The sequence below is a fragment of the Prionailurus viverrinus genome, chromosome D1 (genome assembly GCF_022837055.1).
Source record: "Prionailurus viverrinus isolate Anna chromosome D1, UM_Priviv_1.0, whole genome shotgun sequence".
NCBI lineage: Eukaryota > Metazoa > Chordata > Mammalia > Carnivora > Felidae > Prionailurus > Prionailurus viverrinus.
The window spans coordinates 70895432-70912380 of NC_062570.1; the positions used below are offsets into that span (position 1 = coordinate 70895432).

At 37.4% G+C, this 16949-nt stretch overlaps 1 protein-coding gene across 1 annotated transcript in view; it reads right to left on the minus strand.

The window, feature by feature from the left end:
* Window positions 1-11851, minus strand: part of COPB1 (COPI coat complex subunit beta 1) — a 36062-nt gene extending 24211 nt beyond the window's left edge. Inside the window, exons 1-6 of the mRNA XM_047878208.1 lie at window positions 11714-11851; window positions 10851-11000; window positions 6453-6682; window positions 5648-5817; window positions 2500-2614; window positions 1186-1278 (exon numbers count right to left, since the gene is read on the minus strand). Of these exons, the coding sequence (XP_047734164.1) occupies window positions 1186-1278; window positions 2500-2614; window positions 5648-5817; window positions 6453-6682; window positions 10851-10941 (699 nt within the window). The 5' untranslated portion in view covers window positions 10942-11000; window positions 11714-11851. The remainder of the gene's footprint in view (window positions 1-1185; window positions 1279-2499; window positions 2615-5647; window positions 5818-6452; window positions 6683-10850; window positions 11001-11713) is intronic.
* Window positions 11852-16949: the final 5098 nt, after the last annotated feature.

The following is a 16949-nucleotide window of genomic DNA, read 5'->3' on the forward strand; positions in this document are numbered from 1 at the left end:
ATCCTCAAAAGGAGGCAAAAGCAAGTGTCACTGGATAGGTTCCTTGTTAAAGTTGCATGAAAAGAAAAAGATTCGATTGAGCCAATAGGTAGCAGTGATTCTGTTAGTGATAGTGAAAGTCATCCTACACAATAACCCTCCTTTCTTGTCTCCCTGACACTGGCCATGGAGATTTTCAAAGGTAATGCACGTTAATTTATTTTTCTTTATATTTTGTATTTTCTTTATTACTTTGTATTATGTTACAGTACTATAATCATTTTTATATAAATATTTTTGGGTTGTGGAATGAACCATCTGAGTTTCCATTATTTTTTATGGGGAAATTCACTTTGATATACAAGTGCTTTGGATTACAAGCATGTTTCTGGAATGAATTATGTTCACAAACCAAGGTTTTACTGTATATATTTACAGCTCTGGTTTCAACTTAAATGCCAGTTCCAAATGACTGGTACCCTGTATGGAAAGGGGCTCTTTTCTTTCAGAATCAAAGACAGCTGTAACCAGCAGTGTCTGCTCTAGGTACTTTGTTAGTGTCATCCTATTTAGCAAAGTCATTCCTGATGTATATTTTCGTTGTCCTCCAATGAATGGTATCAATAGCAAAACTGGATGTTATTACATCTTTTATCAGAATATTAAAATGCAATCAATTCTTTCTAAGGCTATATAAAATTTAACTGTTTCCAATAAAGCACTTCATTTTAAAACCCAAATCTCTTACCTAGTTTTAATGGCCTACAATGTCATATTGACATATTTAAAGTCTCTCTATTCTCTTTTACAAACAAGGAACACAGTAAGTATTTAAAGCTTTTCTGGTTTGTTTTTAGATGTCCAAAGTAGTCTGGTGTGTACTCAAGAAAAGACTTGAATTTTATTCCAAAGCCTGATTCACAATCTATTCAGTTACGGAACAGGGCACAATGATTTCTCTGCAACTGTATTGGGTCAAGCCATGAGTTTTTAATAGAATTCTTTACGGAAGTTTAGAAAAACAGGAGTGGTTGGAAAACAAAATAAACCAAAGGGAAAAGAAAAAAAGACTTTCACAGGCAATGCTATAAAATATTTCTACTACTAAAACATTATCCCAGCAAATAAGCAGCATTCCAGAAAGAGATGATTTAACCTTGTCTTAAACTCCTGAAGTTTATTTTACCCCTTATAGATGAGTCTTACCTTGTAAATTAGTTCAACAATAACCAACTGAAGAATGTCTCCAAATGTCTGAACTTGATCAATGCAAGTACTTAGGTAATCCAAAGCTCGATCCTAACAAAATAAAAATGTATTTATTAAATTCCACTTCACTCAATAAAAGGACTTAATTGGTGCAACCTTAAACATACACAACTGAATATAAAACAAATGAGGCAATCAGGGCAAAGAAAAATTAAAAGAAGGGGGAAAAAAGGTTAACACATAAATGTAAGAAAAATACATTTTCTAGAAATGGGCCACAAATCTGGGGTCTCGATTTTCTAGCACCTAAATGGAAAAGAAAAACCACTATGTGTTATATGACTCAGAGTACCCATACAATCAAAACAAACCAGCTATTTAGGTGCATAGTTATTCCTATTTCTAAGACCTAAAAGAAAAATCTCATTGATTTTCATATACTGAATGTGTGATATAGAAAACTATGACCTCAACAGTATCTCCACAGCAAAAGTATCAGAAAATTTCACCGAACTTTTTCTGATTATGTCCCCGCCCCAGCCCGCATGTAGGTAAAGTGCATAACACCAAATATACAGGTTAATAAAACCAACACTACAAGAGGACAAAACATTCTGGCCTAAATAAGCAGCTTTCTTATAATCTTGTTCACAAAGATAAAATGACAGCATCTAGATTTCAGAGAAATGGATACAGTCCCTATTCTTCAGTCTTCAAGCATATTATTTTCCACATTTTGATAATACTGGATAGCAAAAATTCCAAGATTAGATGCCACCAAAGTATGAAGAGTGATTGCCAAGCCACCAGCAGACCCATTCACTTTCAGTACCAGCAGAGCTGGATGTAGAGTTGACACCAACTTATGAAATTTGAAGAGCCTAATAAGTATACACATCTATGCTGAAGGCCACACTTCTTTCAGGCTCAGGGCAAACCCTATACAAAGCTACTACTTTTCTCTGTTAAGCCGTTTTAGAGCTACATCAACAGAAGGAAAAACAGGTTCAAAGCCCCAAAATAGAGTGCCACAAAATAGAACCATAATAATTTCAATCTGGAAAAACTGTCAAGTGGCTATTATTAAATATCTCTCAAATGTTTACTTAAAGTATATGTATAAGCAATAGTCGGGAGAGGGGTTAAGAAAAACTATTTTACACAAATCAAGTTCAAAGTCTAAAAAAACCCCAAAATATACAAACAATTCTACTATAAACAAAATTACTAAAAAATTTGATTAGGACTATGTAGTACTTTTAATTCTCATTGAATTACAGACACAAAAGTATATTTTAAAAAGTACTTCACCTGATCTGCATGAATTAGCATCATAAATGCATTCCTTTTACAACTTGCATCCTTCTCATTCACCAGAAAATCATGTATCAGTTCAGGAGCATCAGGTATAAGGTGTTCAAAATTCCTTGAAATAAAACAGGTAATATTCATATTTAATAAAAAACTGTTATTTTAGTAACTCAAAATTAATCTTTATCAAGCTTTATAACACGATCAATTGTTTTACCTTTTGAAACTTTTTTTAAAGGGTTTTTTTTTTTTTTTTTAAGTTTATTTTTATTTATTTTGATAGAGAGAGAGAGAAAGCACGAACAGGGAAGGAGCAGACAGAGTGGAGGAGAGAATCCCAAGTAGGCTCCACACTGTCAGCATGGAACTCGATCTCATTAAATGAGATCATGACCTGAGCCAAAATCAAGAGTCAGACACTTAACCACGCCACCCCAGTGCCCTGCCTTTAGAACTTTAAATCAATTAAAATTGTGGGTAGGAGGGGCACCTGGGTGGCTCAGTTGGTTAAGTGTCCAACTTCAACTCAGTTCATGATCTCGCAGTCCGTGAGTTCAAGCCCCGCGTTGGGCTCTGGGCTGATAGCTCAGAGCCTGGAGGCTGCTTCCGATTCTGTGTCTCCCTCTCTTTCTGCCCCTCCCCCGTTCATGTTCTGTCTCTGTCTCAAAAATAAACATTAAAAAAAAAAATTTTTTTTAAATCATGGGTAGGAATCACAAACTTATATTTTCATCTATTAAATTATCAAATTATACGTTTTCTAGTCCAATAAAGAAAAAGGTGATTTATTCCACATGCTATCTATCACCTGAGTATCTCTAATAATTGTCTTTCATATACTTTAGGAATATAACATCAATGCTCATAATGACCATCTCAAGGTACTAAAAGATTCTTCATTAAGAATTATCAGAGGGGTGTCTGGGTAGCTCAGTTGGTTAAGCGTCCCAACTCCTGACTTCAGCTCCAGGCACAATCTCGTGAGTTTGAGCCCCATGTCAGACTCTGTGTTGACAGTATGGAGCCTGAATAGGATTCTCTCACTGTCTCTCTGCCCCTCCCCTGCTTGCTCACTCACACTCTCTCTCAAAAGAAATAAATAAACTTAAAAAAATTATCAGAAAAAAAAAAATAGTACCTTGAATTTTACTAATTATGCACTATATTTATTTACTTACTAACTTCCTATTCTGGAAATTAAGTACTTGCAGTGTATAGAATAATGAATACTAGCTTAAAAACCATCACCTATGGGAATGCAAGCTGGTGCAGCCACTCTGGAAAACAGTATGAAGATTCCTCAAAAAACTAAAAACAGAACTACTCTACGACCCAGCAATTGCACTACTAGGCATTTATCCACCAGATACAGGTGTGCTGTTTTGAAGGGACACATGCACCCCCATGTTTATAGGAGCACTATCAACAATAACTAAAGTATGGAAAGAGCCCAAATATCCATCGATGTTTGAATGGATAAAGAAGATGTGATATATATATACAATGGAGTATTACTTGGCAATCAAAAAGAATGAAATTTTGCCATTTGCAACTACGTGGATGGAACTGGAGGGTATTATGCCAAGTGAAATTAGAGAAAGACAAAAATTATATGACTTCACTCATATGAGGACTTTAAGAGACGAAACAGATGAACATAAGGGAAGGGAAACAAAAATAATATAAAGACAGGGAGGGGGACAAAACAGAAGAGACTCATAAATATGGAGAACAAATTGAGGGTTACTGGAGGGGTTGTGGGAGGGGGATGGGCTAAATGGGTAAGGGGCACTAAGGAATCTACTCCTGAAATCGTTGTTGCACTATATGCTAATTTGGATATAAATTTTTAAAAATTACAAAAAAAAAAATCACCTAACAATTATTAATTTATAGTCATTTTTGTTTCACTTATACCTCTGCCCACTTCTCCCATAATATTTTGAAGCAAATCTCAGACCACTTATCATTTTTCTGTAAATATATCAGCATATTAAGCATTCTTTTAAAAAAAGTAATCATAGGGGCGCCTGGGTGGCGCAGTCGGCTAAGCGTCCGACTTCAGCCAGGTCACGATCTCGCGGTCCGTGAGTTCGAGCCCCGCGTCGGGCTCTGGGCTGATGGCTCGGAGCCTGGAGCCTGTTTCCGATTCTGTGTCTCCCTCTCTCTCTGCCCCTCCCCCGTTCATGCTTTGTCTCTCTCTGTCCCAAAAAATAAATAAACACGTTGAAGAAAAAAAAAAAAAAAAAAAAAAAAAAAAAGTAATCATAATACCATTATCATACCTTAAACCGAAAATTCCTTAATATCATCATATACAGTGTTCAAATTTCCAACTGTCTTATAAATGTACTAATTTCTGTGTGTGCAATCTAGTTTAAATTCTGATATTTGTGTAGTCTGTACGGTAACTTACAAAGAACTCTACATTATTAACCAGAATACCACTTCCCTAACAGATAACAAAATCTCATGTAATAATAAGAAAACTGTGAAATTACCTAACAATCAACTCTTAAAGTACAAAGACATTTACAAAAATCACATCCTACTTCTAAATGGATTAACACCAGTGATTGTAAAAACCAAGCATTCTAGCCTTATCTAACTGGTTCTCTGAATCATTGTTAAAGTCCAAAATCTTCAGCTTTCCAAGAACAGGAGTCAGTTGAGAACTGCAACCTTTCTCATTAAAAAATTCCCTCCTTATGCCTCTAAGGGTAAAAAGACAAGAACCACATTCCACATAAAGAGAATTCAAAACCAGGGTCAAAAAACTCAAAACCTACAGGGTTAACTTGACCTAACAGGTTAACTGGTCAAAACCAGTTAATAAATTAATTAAGCGCACTGAAGTTACCATAGTTAAGAATAATAGGCACTGTAAACTAGAGAGTGTATAACTTATTTAAAGGGAGCTAGTGTCATTCAATATCAGCATATTGTTGTCAAACAGAAACTAGGACCCAGTGTTGTCAGATCTTTTCAATGATGACAATATAATGATATTAAGAAAAAAATACTGTTCAAGCCAAACCAAACATTACCTGTAAAAGACATATGACTTGCAAGTAACTGCTTTGGAACCTCTAGGCTAAAAGACTAAACAATCCTCACAAAACTAAGCCGCAGGTGTACCTTTACTTACCTATAGATAGTATAGATGGCCAAAACAGCATTTCTTCTAACATAGCTGTGTCGATGCTCCAAACAAGCACGGATAGCTGGCATTAAAGGTTCTAGCAATTCTGCTTCTTTCAATTTGCAAAGAAAACGAAGAGTAGATCCTCGAATAAATTCATTAGGATGCTGAAGATCCTGATAAAATTTAAATATGAAATATTGAGTTCCAGCATTTTACAAAACACACAATTTTTAAGTGCAAAATTTTCCTATGTAAAAAATAAGAAAGTAGGTTTGAGGAAAAAGATCTAGATTACCAGACAATTTCCTTTAGATTCCTGTCTAATCAATTTTTCTCTTTTAAAGTTTATTTATTTATTTTTTAGAGAAAGAGAGAGAGAGAGAGAGAGAGAGAGAGAGAGAGAGAACACACACATGTGCAAGGGAAATGTTGAGAGTGGATCCCAAGGAGGCTCTGCTCTGATAGCTGACATGAACTGTGAGAGCATGACCTCAGCCGAAATCAAGAGTCGGACACTTAACTCACTGAGCCACCCAGGTGCCCCTGTCAAATCAATTTTTACTTATCATAGCAATGTCTCATATTCTATGTGTCACTATTTTTTATTAAGAACACATAAAAATGTATGGAAAATGTCCAAAGAAATTAACAATAAAACTTTTTACAGTAACTTACAACTTCAGTTCCAAATATCAATAACTTCTATCTTACCCAAGATCCAATTTTAAAAATTAAAACTAAGCCCATTCCACCAATTTTACAATCAAAAATCAAAGCAATAATCAGAAATAACCATGGTTTGGTTTACCTTTCTGTATGCATCACAAACAAGGATCATTTCATGTAAAAGTCTTCCATCTGGAGTTGTTTTAGGAACAATTTCCCAAAATACTAGAAGTAATTTTTTGATGGTATGATCCTGAAGAGGTAGTACAAAACGAATGATGGTCATCAGAAGCCCAGGAAGCTTTTCACCATTCAGAATCATAATGATCACTTTCTTCAAAGCTTCAGTCTTTGACTTCACATCTCCTTTTTCTGATTAAAGAGAAAAAAAACCACACATGTCAAAGGAAAATTCCTCAGATAATTTTACAATTAAGAAAACGTTTTCTCACTTTATTAGCAGTAATGGCAATAAAGGTAATGTAATAGAGTGGCAAGGGCTCTCCACCTATCTCTGCCACAAATAAGCTGAATGACTTTACACAAGTCATTTATTTCCAAACCTCATACTTCACATATAACATGAAGGCACTGGATTAGATCTCTGGTCCCTAACCCATGGAATTACTGCAGAAGCCATGAATCTACAGGTATACCAAACAATGCATTTCTCAAACACATATATAGCTATTTTTCAAAGTATAAATAGATGTTAAGATAAGTGCTTCTGAATTCAAAGTGGCTTTTAGTTAGTATTTCCTCAATCAAAACCACAACCACTATCATGAGGGGAAGGAGGAGGAAGATCAGTGGCATTTTTTTCAACATTAGATCTTCAAACTCAAAAGGCTGGGAACTAATACACTAGATTAATTCCAAAATCCCATCATATTTCTACAGACTATAAAACTTCAGGATCTTAAGAAATCACCTTAGAAATTGGAAGAAAATTACAATGTACTACAGGAAAAGCCACTATTTAGAATTAAGGATGACACGTTTAAGAAATAAGTTTATTGTCCTTACTTAGCATAAAACAATTTATACTATAAACTATTTTATGCAAAACAACCTATAATTTCATATCATTATCACTGCAAATTGAAGAATTCAGGGTAAAATCTCTTGTATCACAAATTTGAAGGAGGGAATGTAAGAGGCAAGTACACCAATACAACTGTTTAGATCACAGAAATAAATTACCTAGGAGATGGAACAACAAAGAGGGATGACAAAAGTTTTTAATAATTTCAAGGAGTTATCATGAGGAACAGAATAAAACTAGAAATATAGTTCCAGCAGTTAGAGCTCAGTGGCTATCAAATAAAGAGTTTCTTGTGGTTGCCAAAGAGACAAGAAACTGTGAAAGACCAGCTGGTAGAGTTACAGAAAAAATTTAAGCTTTGGAAGAATCATAGCAGGTAAATCAAAATTTCTCTCTAGCCCCCTAAGGCTATTTATCTATTACTAGCTTGGTATGATATTTTTACATGTTGCAAACTAGAGAATATCTTCAAATATTTGGACTAAATCACAGTAAAGGTTCTTGCCAAATGTATCCATCCCACAAGTGTCAACATTTTTGCTAAAAACAAACAAAACAAAAAAAAAACATTTTTGTTTAAAACAGACCAATTTCAAATAAATAAATGTTAAAAAAAATTTTTTTTTAAATAAATAAACGTTAAAAAAAAAAAAAAAAAAAGAGGGCGCCTGGGTGGCTCAGTCGGTTGAGCGGCCGGCTTCGGCTCAGGTCATGATCTCACAGTCCGTGAGTTTGAGCCCCGCGTTGGGCTCTGGGCTGATGGCTCAGAGCCTGAAGCCTGCTTCCGATTCTGTGTCTCCCTCTCTCTCTGACCCTCCCCCGTTCATGCCCTGTCTCTCTCTGTCTCAAAAATAAATAAACGTTAAAAAAAAAAAAATTTTTTTTTAAAACAGACCAATTTCTCATGCATCTCTCCCTGCTTCAGAGTATTATCCTGCTACATATGAAAAACTTGGTATGTGCCACATCAACTCAAGAAACCGAAAAATGATGAAGAATCAATCTGTGCAAACCTTCAGTTTTTAAGTCTGTGAGGATGACAAAAACAAAGCATCAGGAGAGGTGACAGAAGCTGATAGCAAAAACTATGATAAGGTGACAGACTGGGCAAAGTTTTAAGTCGCTAAAGTTGGATTTGTGAGCCTAAACAGGTTTTATCTCTGTCCGGAAGCTTCCTGAATATAAAAAAAAAAAGAAAAGTTTTTTTTCCTAATCTGTTTGATAACATAAAGGATACAAAGTCCAAAAGGCATAAAACTGTATCATTATAATGCTGATGTCTTTTGTTCCAGTTTTTTTTTTTACTACTTTTCCCAAATTAGCAAATTCTAAAAGTTTAGCAGAAACTTCTAACTGGTAACTAAATAGAAAACCTGTAAAAAATCTACAATCATTTATATTTCCAGCCCTCTTAACCCCAATTTCCACTTATTCCAACAATTCAAAGTGAGGTAAAGGATACTTTTTTTCCTATATCTTCAAAATTTTCAGAACTTCTTGTCCTTTATGACACTACTAACAAATAAACCAAAATAAACCAAGTACTTCCTACTCCGGGTAATGTAAAGTCATCAGAACTCATATCCATTGACTAATAAAAGTATGCATAAAATAACTCAATATATCACCAAACAAAAAAGTATTTGTTACTCTAACTGGAAACTATTTCTAAACTTTTTCTCATATCAACTCTTTTGAGATACAGTAAAAAATATACAGCAGGGGCGGCTGGGTGGCTCACTTGGTTAAGTGACCAACTCTTGGTTTCTGCTCAGGTCATGATTTCACAGTTTATGGGTTTGAGCCCCACGTTGGGCTCCGCGCTGAGGAGCCTGCTTGGGATTCTCCGCTTCCCTGTCTCTCTCAAAATAAAGAAATAAACATTAAATATATATATGCACATACACATAAAATTTGAGATTTAAGACTACTTATTTCTTTCTTGGTAAGGGGAAGGTAATTAAGGCAGCTGCAATTAAAAAAAGATATTGTTACAATTAAGGACAGATTCTGTTCTTTATCTTCCCATCTATAACCTCGGTATTTTAGGGTCTAAAAGCGAAAACTTTTAAATTTTAAGAAAAAAAATAGTGGGGTGCTTAGGTGGCTCAGTGGATTCAGTGTCTGACTTCGGCTCAGGTCATGATCTCTCCATCTGTGAGTTCCAGTCCCGCATCAGGCTCTGTACTGACAGCTCAGAGCCTGGGGCGTGCTTTGGATTCTGTCTCTCTCTCTGCCCCTTCCCGTTAGCGCTCACATGCTCTCTCTTAAAAATAAATAAACCTTAAGAAAAATGTAAAATGGGACACCTGGGTGGCTCAATCAGTTGGGTGTCCAACTTCGGCTCGGTCATGATCTCACAGTATATGAGTTTGAGCCCTGAGTGGGGGCTCTGTGCTGACAGCTCAGAGCCTGGAGCCTGCTTGGGATTGGGTCTCCCTTTCTATCTGCCCCTCCCCCACTCACGCTCTGTCTCTCCTCTCTCTAAAATAAACATTAAAAAAATTTTTTTAAAGAAAAATGTAAAAAAAAGTAATGAAAATTTATTAATTTGCATTTCATTCTACTATCTTACATAAACATGAAAAAAAAGGAACTAATGTAGCTTTTGTATATAGGGGTATGGGTTTAAATGCCATAAAGGAGGGTTTCTTTTTCCTTCTCTAAAAATAGATCTCAGTAGAAACCTAATGTTAAGTAGCCTAAAATCAGGAGGTAGTCAATGCTGCTGATTAAGAGGTGGAATGAGGCAAGTAAAATATTGTCTCCTTTCAAACTGCAAATTATCTTCTAAAAGATATTTCCAAGATTTGAAGCATAATTCTCACTCTATTCTTAGAGTCACCAGTGTAGGTTAAACTTATTTTCAGTAGTTCAATGAAACAAGAATTATTACTTTGGAATGCATTGCTTTAAAAAAATGTTTCTGACAGAATCACTCACAAAAAGGAGACAGAATATACACTTTTAAAATCCACTTGTTTTCTTTTTGTATAAAATGCTTTAAAAAAGCTTAAACTTTTTTAAACCTCAAAAGCTTGAAAAAGGGTTGGCTTCATTTGTTCAATAGGTGGCGAACCCAAAAGAACAAAGTTCTTTTGGTTTTACAAGCTAAGGAATATGAAGTTCAGTGCACAAAGAAACTAAGACATTCAAGTACACATTCTCAACCTGTTATCTATAGAAAACTGTCAGCTATACTTCAGCGTAACATATTAAGCTACACAAGCCATTATGTTATATCCAACAACTAAACTATTATATCTTTTGCTTTACTAAGACAAATTGAGATGTTATTTCCAAAAACCAATATTGCAAGCCTAAATGTAACAAGTTTCCATTTTCAGTAAGACCAAAGGTCTATTAAAGAGATCCTAGAAAACAGTATTTAGACAAAATTAAGTATTTCTAATTACAAAGAAACCTGAAATGAAAAGGAGCTTTTTATTTTCATTTTTTTCTCCATTTAATTTTCAAAATATTATCAGAGTTTACCTAGATCATTTTTTAAGCTAATTTCAGATGGTGGTTCCGAATCCATGGGCACGTTAATTAACGTATAGCACACGTTCTCAGCAGCCGTCATGGTTTCGGGATATAATCAAATCTCGATACAAGACTTAAGGATGATAGATGCCAGAAAATCTAGAAAAAGAAATACAAGGCTATCGTTACAAGTAAAAAACCAAAAACACAACCAGTAACTATTGTGATCTTTACTGTCTAAAGTTCATTCCGTTTGGCTAGTGAGTTTAAAGTATTAGAAGAGTGGGATCAGTTTATATGTGGTCCCATAAAAATAATGCCTAACAATAAAAAACACTGTCTGCCTCGGTCTAAGGTATATTATCTCCCACCCCACAAACCCGCCCAGGGCTTGAGAATGCTGTACTGCAACACTAAGGCCCACAATACAGTGACAGTCCTCCAGCCCCACCCCACCATTTAACAGAACAATGATTTTTGAACATAACACACAATCTGAACTGCTCAAGAGACCTGCGCACGAGTACTCAGCTAAAAACCTGCAAACATTTCGCGTTCAGGGGTGGACGCGACTGCGTGTCCGAGGGTCAATGGGTGCGCTGCACCCCACCCCTCCTCTTCCTCCTGCAAGGCAGCCCCCCGCCCTGGAATGGTGAGTCCCGGAGCCCGGGAAGAGATCAGACCCCTGGTCAGTACGCAAGGACGGGAAGGGGCGTCTGGCCCAGAGCTTCCCAGCCCCCCGTTCCACTTGGCCAGGCCCGGACGCGAGCGGCCTAGTCGCTCCCCTTCCTCATCTTCCCGCCAGAGAGCCAGTTCCTCCGACTCAGCCCGGCCCAACACGCCTCCGAGATTGGGGGCTTGTAGCCCGCTACCTGGCTCCAAGGGGCGGCAGCTAGGGCAACGGTGGGACCGTCGACTCCGGCTCCAACCCGCAGCAGCAGCCGCCGCTCCGCACAGTCTTCGGCTGACGTGGAAGGGGGTGGGGGTTACGAGGCCAAGCCACCTAGCGCCTACGGCAACTCAGAGAGGACATGCCTTCTCTGTCCTGCGCTTGCGCTCTGCAAGTACGCTGCAAGTTTCTTCCTCTAGTCCACGGTTGTTTTAGACTACGTTGGGGACTGGAGAAGCATTAAGCTTTCCCCGCAAGCCAAGGGTCGAATTAAGCGCTGTGGTTATTTAAGCGGTACTTAGAAATTGTTTCTTTCAGGAACTGCAACAGGCAAGGGAGGAGGTGCCCGGAAAGAGGAAAATAGGGTTGTGTGGTCCAGGGGGAAAGAGCACCAGACTGGGAGCTGGAAGCCATTTTCTAGTTCACCCACTAACAAAACAGAGAAAGTAACTAATTACTATTTGGGAAAGTCGCCTCATTTCTTCTAATAGGTAACACTAGATTCTATGAAGATCCATTTCAGTTCTTAACGTCTCCTCTCCAGTAGTCTGAATCTCTGCCTCTGCAGTTAGGCTGGGTTTACTGGAACATCAAGGCCACTCTTTATCTCGTAATGGTCCCTTTCACCATCCTTTTTGAGCACCCAAGAAATCAACTTTTTTTTTTTTTAACGTACAAAGGGAGATTAACGATTTTAAAGGATTTTTACCTGTCTCCACAAACCTAATTGCTACAGCTACAATCAGCCATGGCACCTTCAGTTTTGCCCATTTGAGGTTCCATGTGCCCCCACACAGCATCTTCCCAGCAAAGGTTTTCTGCCCAATTATCATTAAACATTTTTTTTGAACCCTTGAGCAAAATACTGTGAATACAAAGACATCTGACATAACTTGCCCTTAATAGGTTCACTTCAGTTAGGAAGACAATACAAATATTGCCCCATGTATCCAGAATCTAGCTATTTGAGATTTTTAGAACCATCAAGCAAAATGTAAATTCTTCAAGCACCCAGAATATATCATGAAAGTCACCCATTTATAGCACTTTCTAAGAAGGCTCTTCAAAACCCGTGCATTAAAAAAAAATTTTTTTTCATCGAAATAATTGTGATCTAGAGATCCAATATACTATCCCACTAGTTTCTTCCAGTAGTAACATTTTGCATCATTATAGTACAATACCAAATCCAAGAGATTGACATTGATATAATTCAGTCCTTACCTCATTCTGATTCACCAGTTTTACGTGCATTCACTTGTGTATTTAGTTCTATGCAATTTTACCATATTTAGATTCATGTGACTACCACCAGAAATGATACAGAACACTTTTAAAGATCCCTCTTGCTATCCTTTTACAGTCACAGCCACTTCCTTCCTTAATCTCTGGCAAGTCTGTAACTTCCCATATCTCTGTAATTTTTTTCATTTCAAGGATGTAATATATATGAACTATACAATGTAACCACTGAGATTGTTTTTTCATGCAACGTAATTCCCTTGAGATCAACCCAAGATCTATATATATATACAACAGGTTCTTTCACTTCCATGTGTTTAACATGAAATTTTCCAAGTACAGTATCTGGTTTCCAAGCCCACATATCAAAAAGTGACAATCTGAAAACATGAATAGACACTTCTCTAAAGAAGACATCCAGATGGCCAACAGGCACATGAAAAGATGTTCAGCGTCGCTCCTTATCAGGGAAATACAAATCAAAACCACACTCAGGTATCACCTCACGCCAGTCAGAGTGGCCAAAATGAACAAATCAGGAGACTATAGATGCTGGAGAGGATGTGGAGAAACGGGAACCCTCTTGCACTGTTGGTGGGAATGCAAATTGGTGCAGCCGCTCTGGAAAGCAGTGTGGAGGTTCCTCAGAAAATTAAAAATAGACCTACCCTATGACCCAGCAATAGCACTGCTAGGAATTTATCCAAGGGATACAGGAGCACTGATGCATAGGGCCACCTGTACCCCAATGTTTATAGCAGCACTCTCAACAATAGCCAAATTATGGAAAGAGCCTAAATGTCCATCAACTGATGAATGGATAAAGAAATTGTGGTTTATATACACAATGGAATATTACGTGGCAATGAGAAAAAATGAAATATGGCCTTTTGTAGCAACGTGGATGGAACTGGAGAGTGTGATGCTAAGTGAAATAAGCCATACAGAGAAAGACAGATACCATATGGTTTCACTCTTATGTGGATCCTGAGAAACTTAACAGGAACCCATGGGGGAGGGGAAGGAAAAAAAAAAAAAAGAGGTTAGAATGGGAGAGAGCCAAAGCATAAGAGACTGTTAAAAACTGAGAACAAACTGAGGGTTGATGGGGGGTGGGAGGGAGGAGAGGGTGGGTGATGGGTACTGAGGAGGGCACCTTTTGGGATGAGCACTGGGTGTTGTATGGAAACCAATTTGTCAATAAATTTCAGAAAAAAAAAAAGGAAAAAAAATAAAATTAAAAAAAAAATTAAAAAAAAAAAAAAAAGTGACAATCTGTTGGCATGAAATAAGGCCCCCAAAAGCGTAAAAACTAGACAGCAATATGAGAGCTCAGTTTAGAGCCACTATGGTGTAGGACCAACCACACCCACTTCAGTTGCCCTGGAGGATCATTGTGTTACAGAAGAAAATTTGAGACTTACCGTGACAGAGTCATTAAGGAAACTATTAAATGTGAAGAGGGCAAGAAAATACAATGTTTTAGAAAATCTCACTTTAGGTCTGCACTTAAAATGTCATTGGTGGTGTATATGTATTGATGTATATTAAGTACAGAGCTTGTTCAACAGATATCATGACCTTGAAAAGCCTATTTCTTCCTGGTTTATAACATGCACCTTGTTTTGGGACTTCTATTTTCTATTCTACTATGTAATTATATCATTTTGAATGCATGTGAAATTTAAATTTTTTGAGAGCAAAGACCTTTTGAGAGTCATATACCAAGAATCATAAAAACAGGCATCTAGGAAATCAAGGCCTAAAGAAAAGGGACTTGCTCTCAAATCACAAAATCATCAAACATTGAGAAAGCTGGTCCCACAACCTGAATCCTGTGACCCACTTTACTGCCTCTTATTTTTTAACCATGAGTTCTTCAAAGCTGTACATATAGATGTCTAATAAATTCCAGGTAAATTGATTGTTTGTGTATCAGTGATAGGTTTTATGAGAGGATAAAACTAGGAATTTTATTGTTTATTATTAACACAGACTAAACAGAATGAATATAACACACTAGACAAAGTGACAATGAAATGGCATTACAATGAACTCTGTACAAACAGTGGAGTTGACTGAATCTTACTGGGGTGGAAACGATTTTAAATTCTAAGGTCAACGTATAAGACTAACATCATATATTAAAAAGATTACTAAAATCGCCTCTGGGGACGCCTGGGTGGCTCAGTCGGTTGAGCATCCGACTTCGGCTCAGGTCATGATCTTGCGATTTGTGAGTTCCAGCCTAGAGTCAGGCTTTGTGCTCATAGCTCAGAGCCTGGAGCCTGGAGCTTGCTTCAGATTCTGTGTCTCCCTCTCTCTCTGCCCCTCCCCGCTTGCACTCTGTCTCTCTCTTTCTCTCTCTCAAAAAAATCTTTAAAAAAAAATCTTTAAAATCGCCTCTTAAGTACTATCCAGATCACATTTTTTTCCCACCTGAGCACCAGTCAAGTAATTGGTTTACATTTAGGAACAGGTACAAAACGATATACATTATACATGTTATCTTTAAACAACAGAATCACTCAACAAGACAGAGGCTGGCACAATGATAGGCACAGAAGAGACCCGCCTGAGGCTTTAAAGATCAGATTACGAAATTTCCCACTTATGTTCCCTCCTCCAGACTATACCAGCTATTGAGTCTGAAGGCCTGTGGGAGAACTCCCTCTTCACTTTGCGTTTATGAAAGTTGCATGTGCTTAATGCAAATCTATTGTAGGTCAAATGGCCAAAACATGGTACTTGTGGTCTCATCCCAAGCTCAAATGGCAGACTCCTGAGGCTACTTTCAGAACACAGACCCAACACCTCATACACATTCCTATATTTAGTCAGGTCTTTCTCTCAACAAGTTTGCCAGAAAGCACCTAGCACTTTCCCTTCAAGAAGCTAGAGATTTAAATCTACTCAAGCTCTTAAAGTTTTAGGTGATCTGGAAAAAAAAGTAAAGTAACAATTTATGGATTTTAAAGTGTCCAAGTTTTCACATAAATTCTCCCATTTAACCTTCACACTAATTCTCCAAAGGAGTTCCTTAAAATAGAGCTAAGTAACTTGCCCGAAGACAATGGTAACTAATTAGTAGAATTAGGTCTAAAATCCAAATTCCCTATCTACAAATGAACTGCTCCTTTCTAGATAGGAATCTCAGGAAATAAAAAACTCCTCTCGGCTTCTTAGCAGCGAAATGTTGGATTGTTTTGTAAATCAGATTTCCTCAGATTTCATTTTGCATGGCCTAAGATAAAAATTGTTCTGGGGGCACCTGGGTGGCTCAGTCGGTTAAGCGTCCGACTTCGGCTCAGGTCATGATCTCGCGGTCTGTGGGTTCGAGCCCCGCGTCGGGCTCTGTGCTGACAGCTCAGAGCCTGGAGCCTGCTTCAGATTCTGTGTCTCCCTCTCTCTCTGACCCTCCCCCATTCATGCTCTGTCTCTGTCTCAAAAATAAACAAACATTAAAAAAAAAAAATTAAAAAAATTGTTCTGCAATTTCTGCATACACCACTCACAAAAACAATGGAAGTCAACCTAAAGATTACGATGGAGTGGGGCTGGGCAGGCTGAGAGGAAATGATGGTTTGGGATTAAAATTTCCCTTTGTTATTTTTGCAGGAAGTTCCCTACACGGAGACCAGAGCTAGCACTACTGCCATCTGCTGGTTGGAAAGAAAAACCATTCATATGTTAATAGTCTCGCTACTATGGTGGTTGCAAAGGGGAGGTTTCTTAGGTTTATTAAGAAATCTCCAGGGTTGAACTTTGCAAGTTGTATTCTGAAACAAATCTCCATAGATTCTCATGTAGCAAGTCCACACACAGGGAACTGGTATAAGGTTGTGATAGATAAAAGGTATTATTTTCTCCGTCACTAAACATAAGGCAATTTAATTTGGCAAACATGGCAGATGACCAGTTATAATCTCGTACTATTTACAGTTGAAACTACTTAAAAAACAAAACCCAATACACCA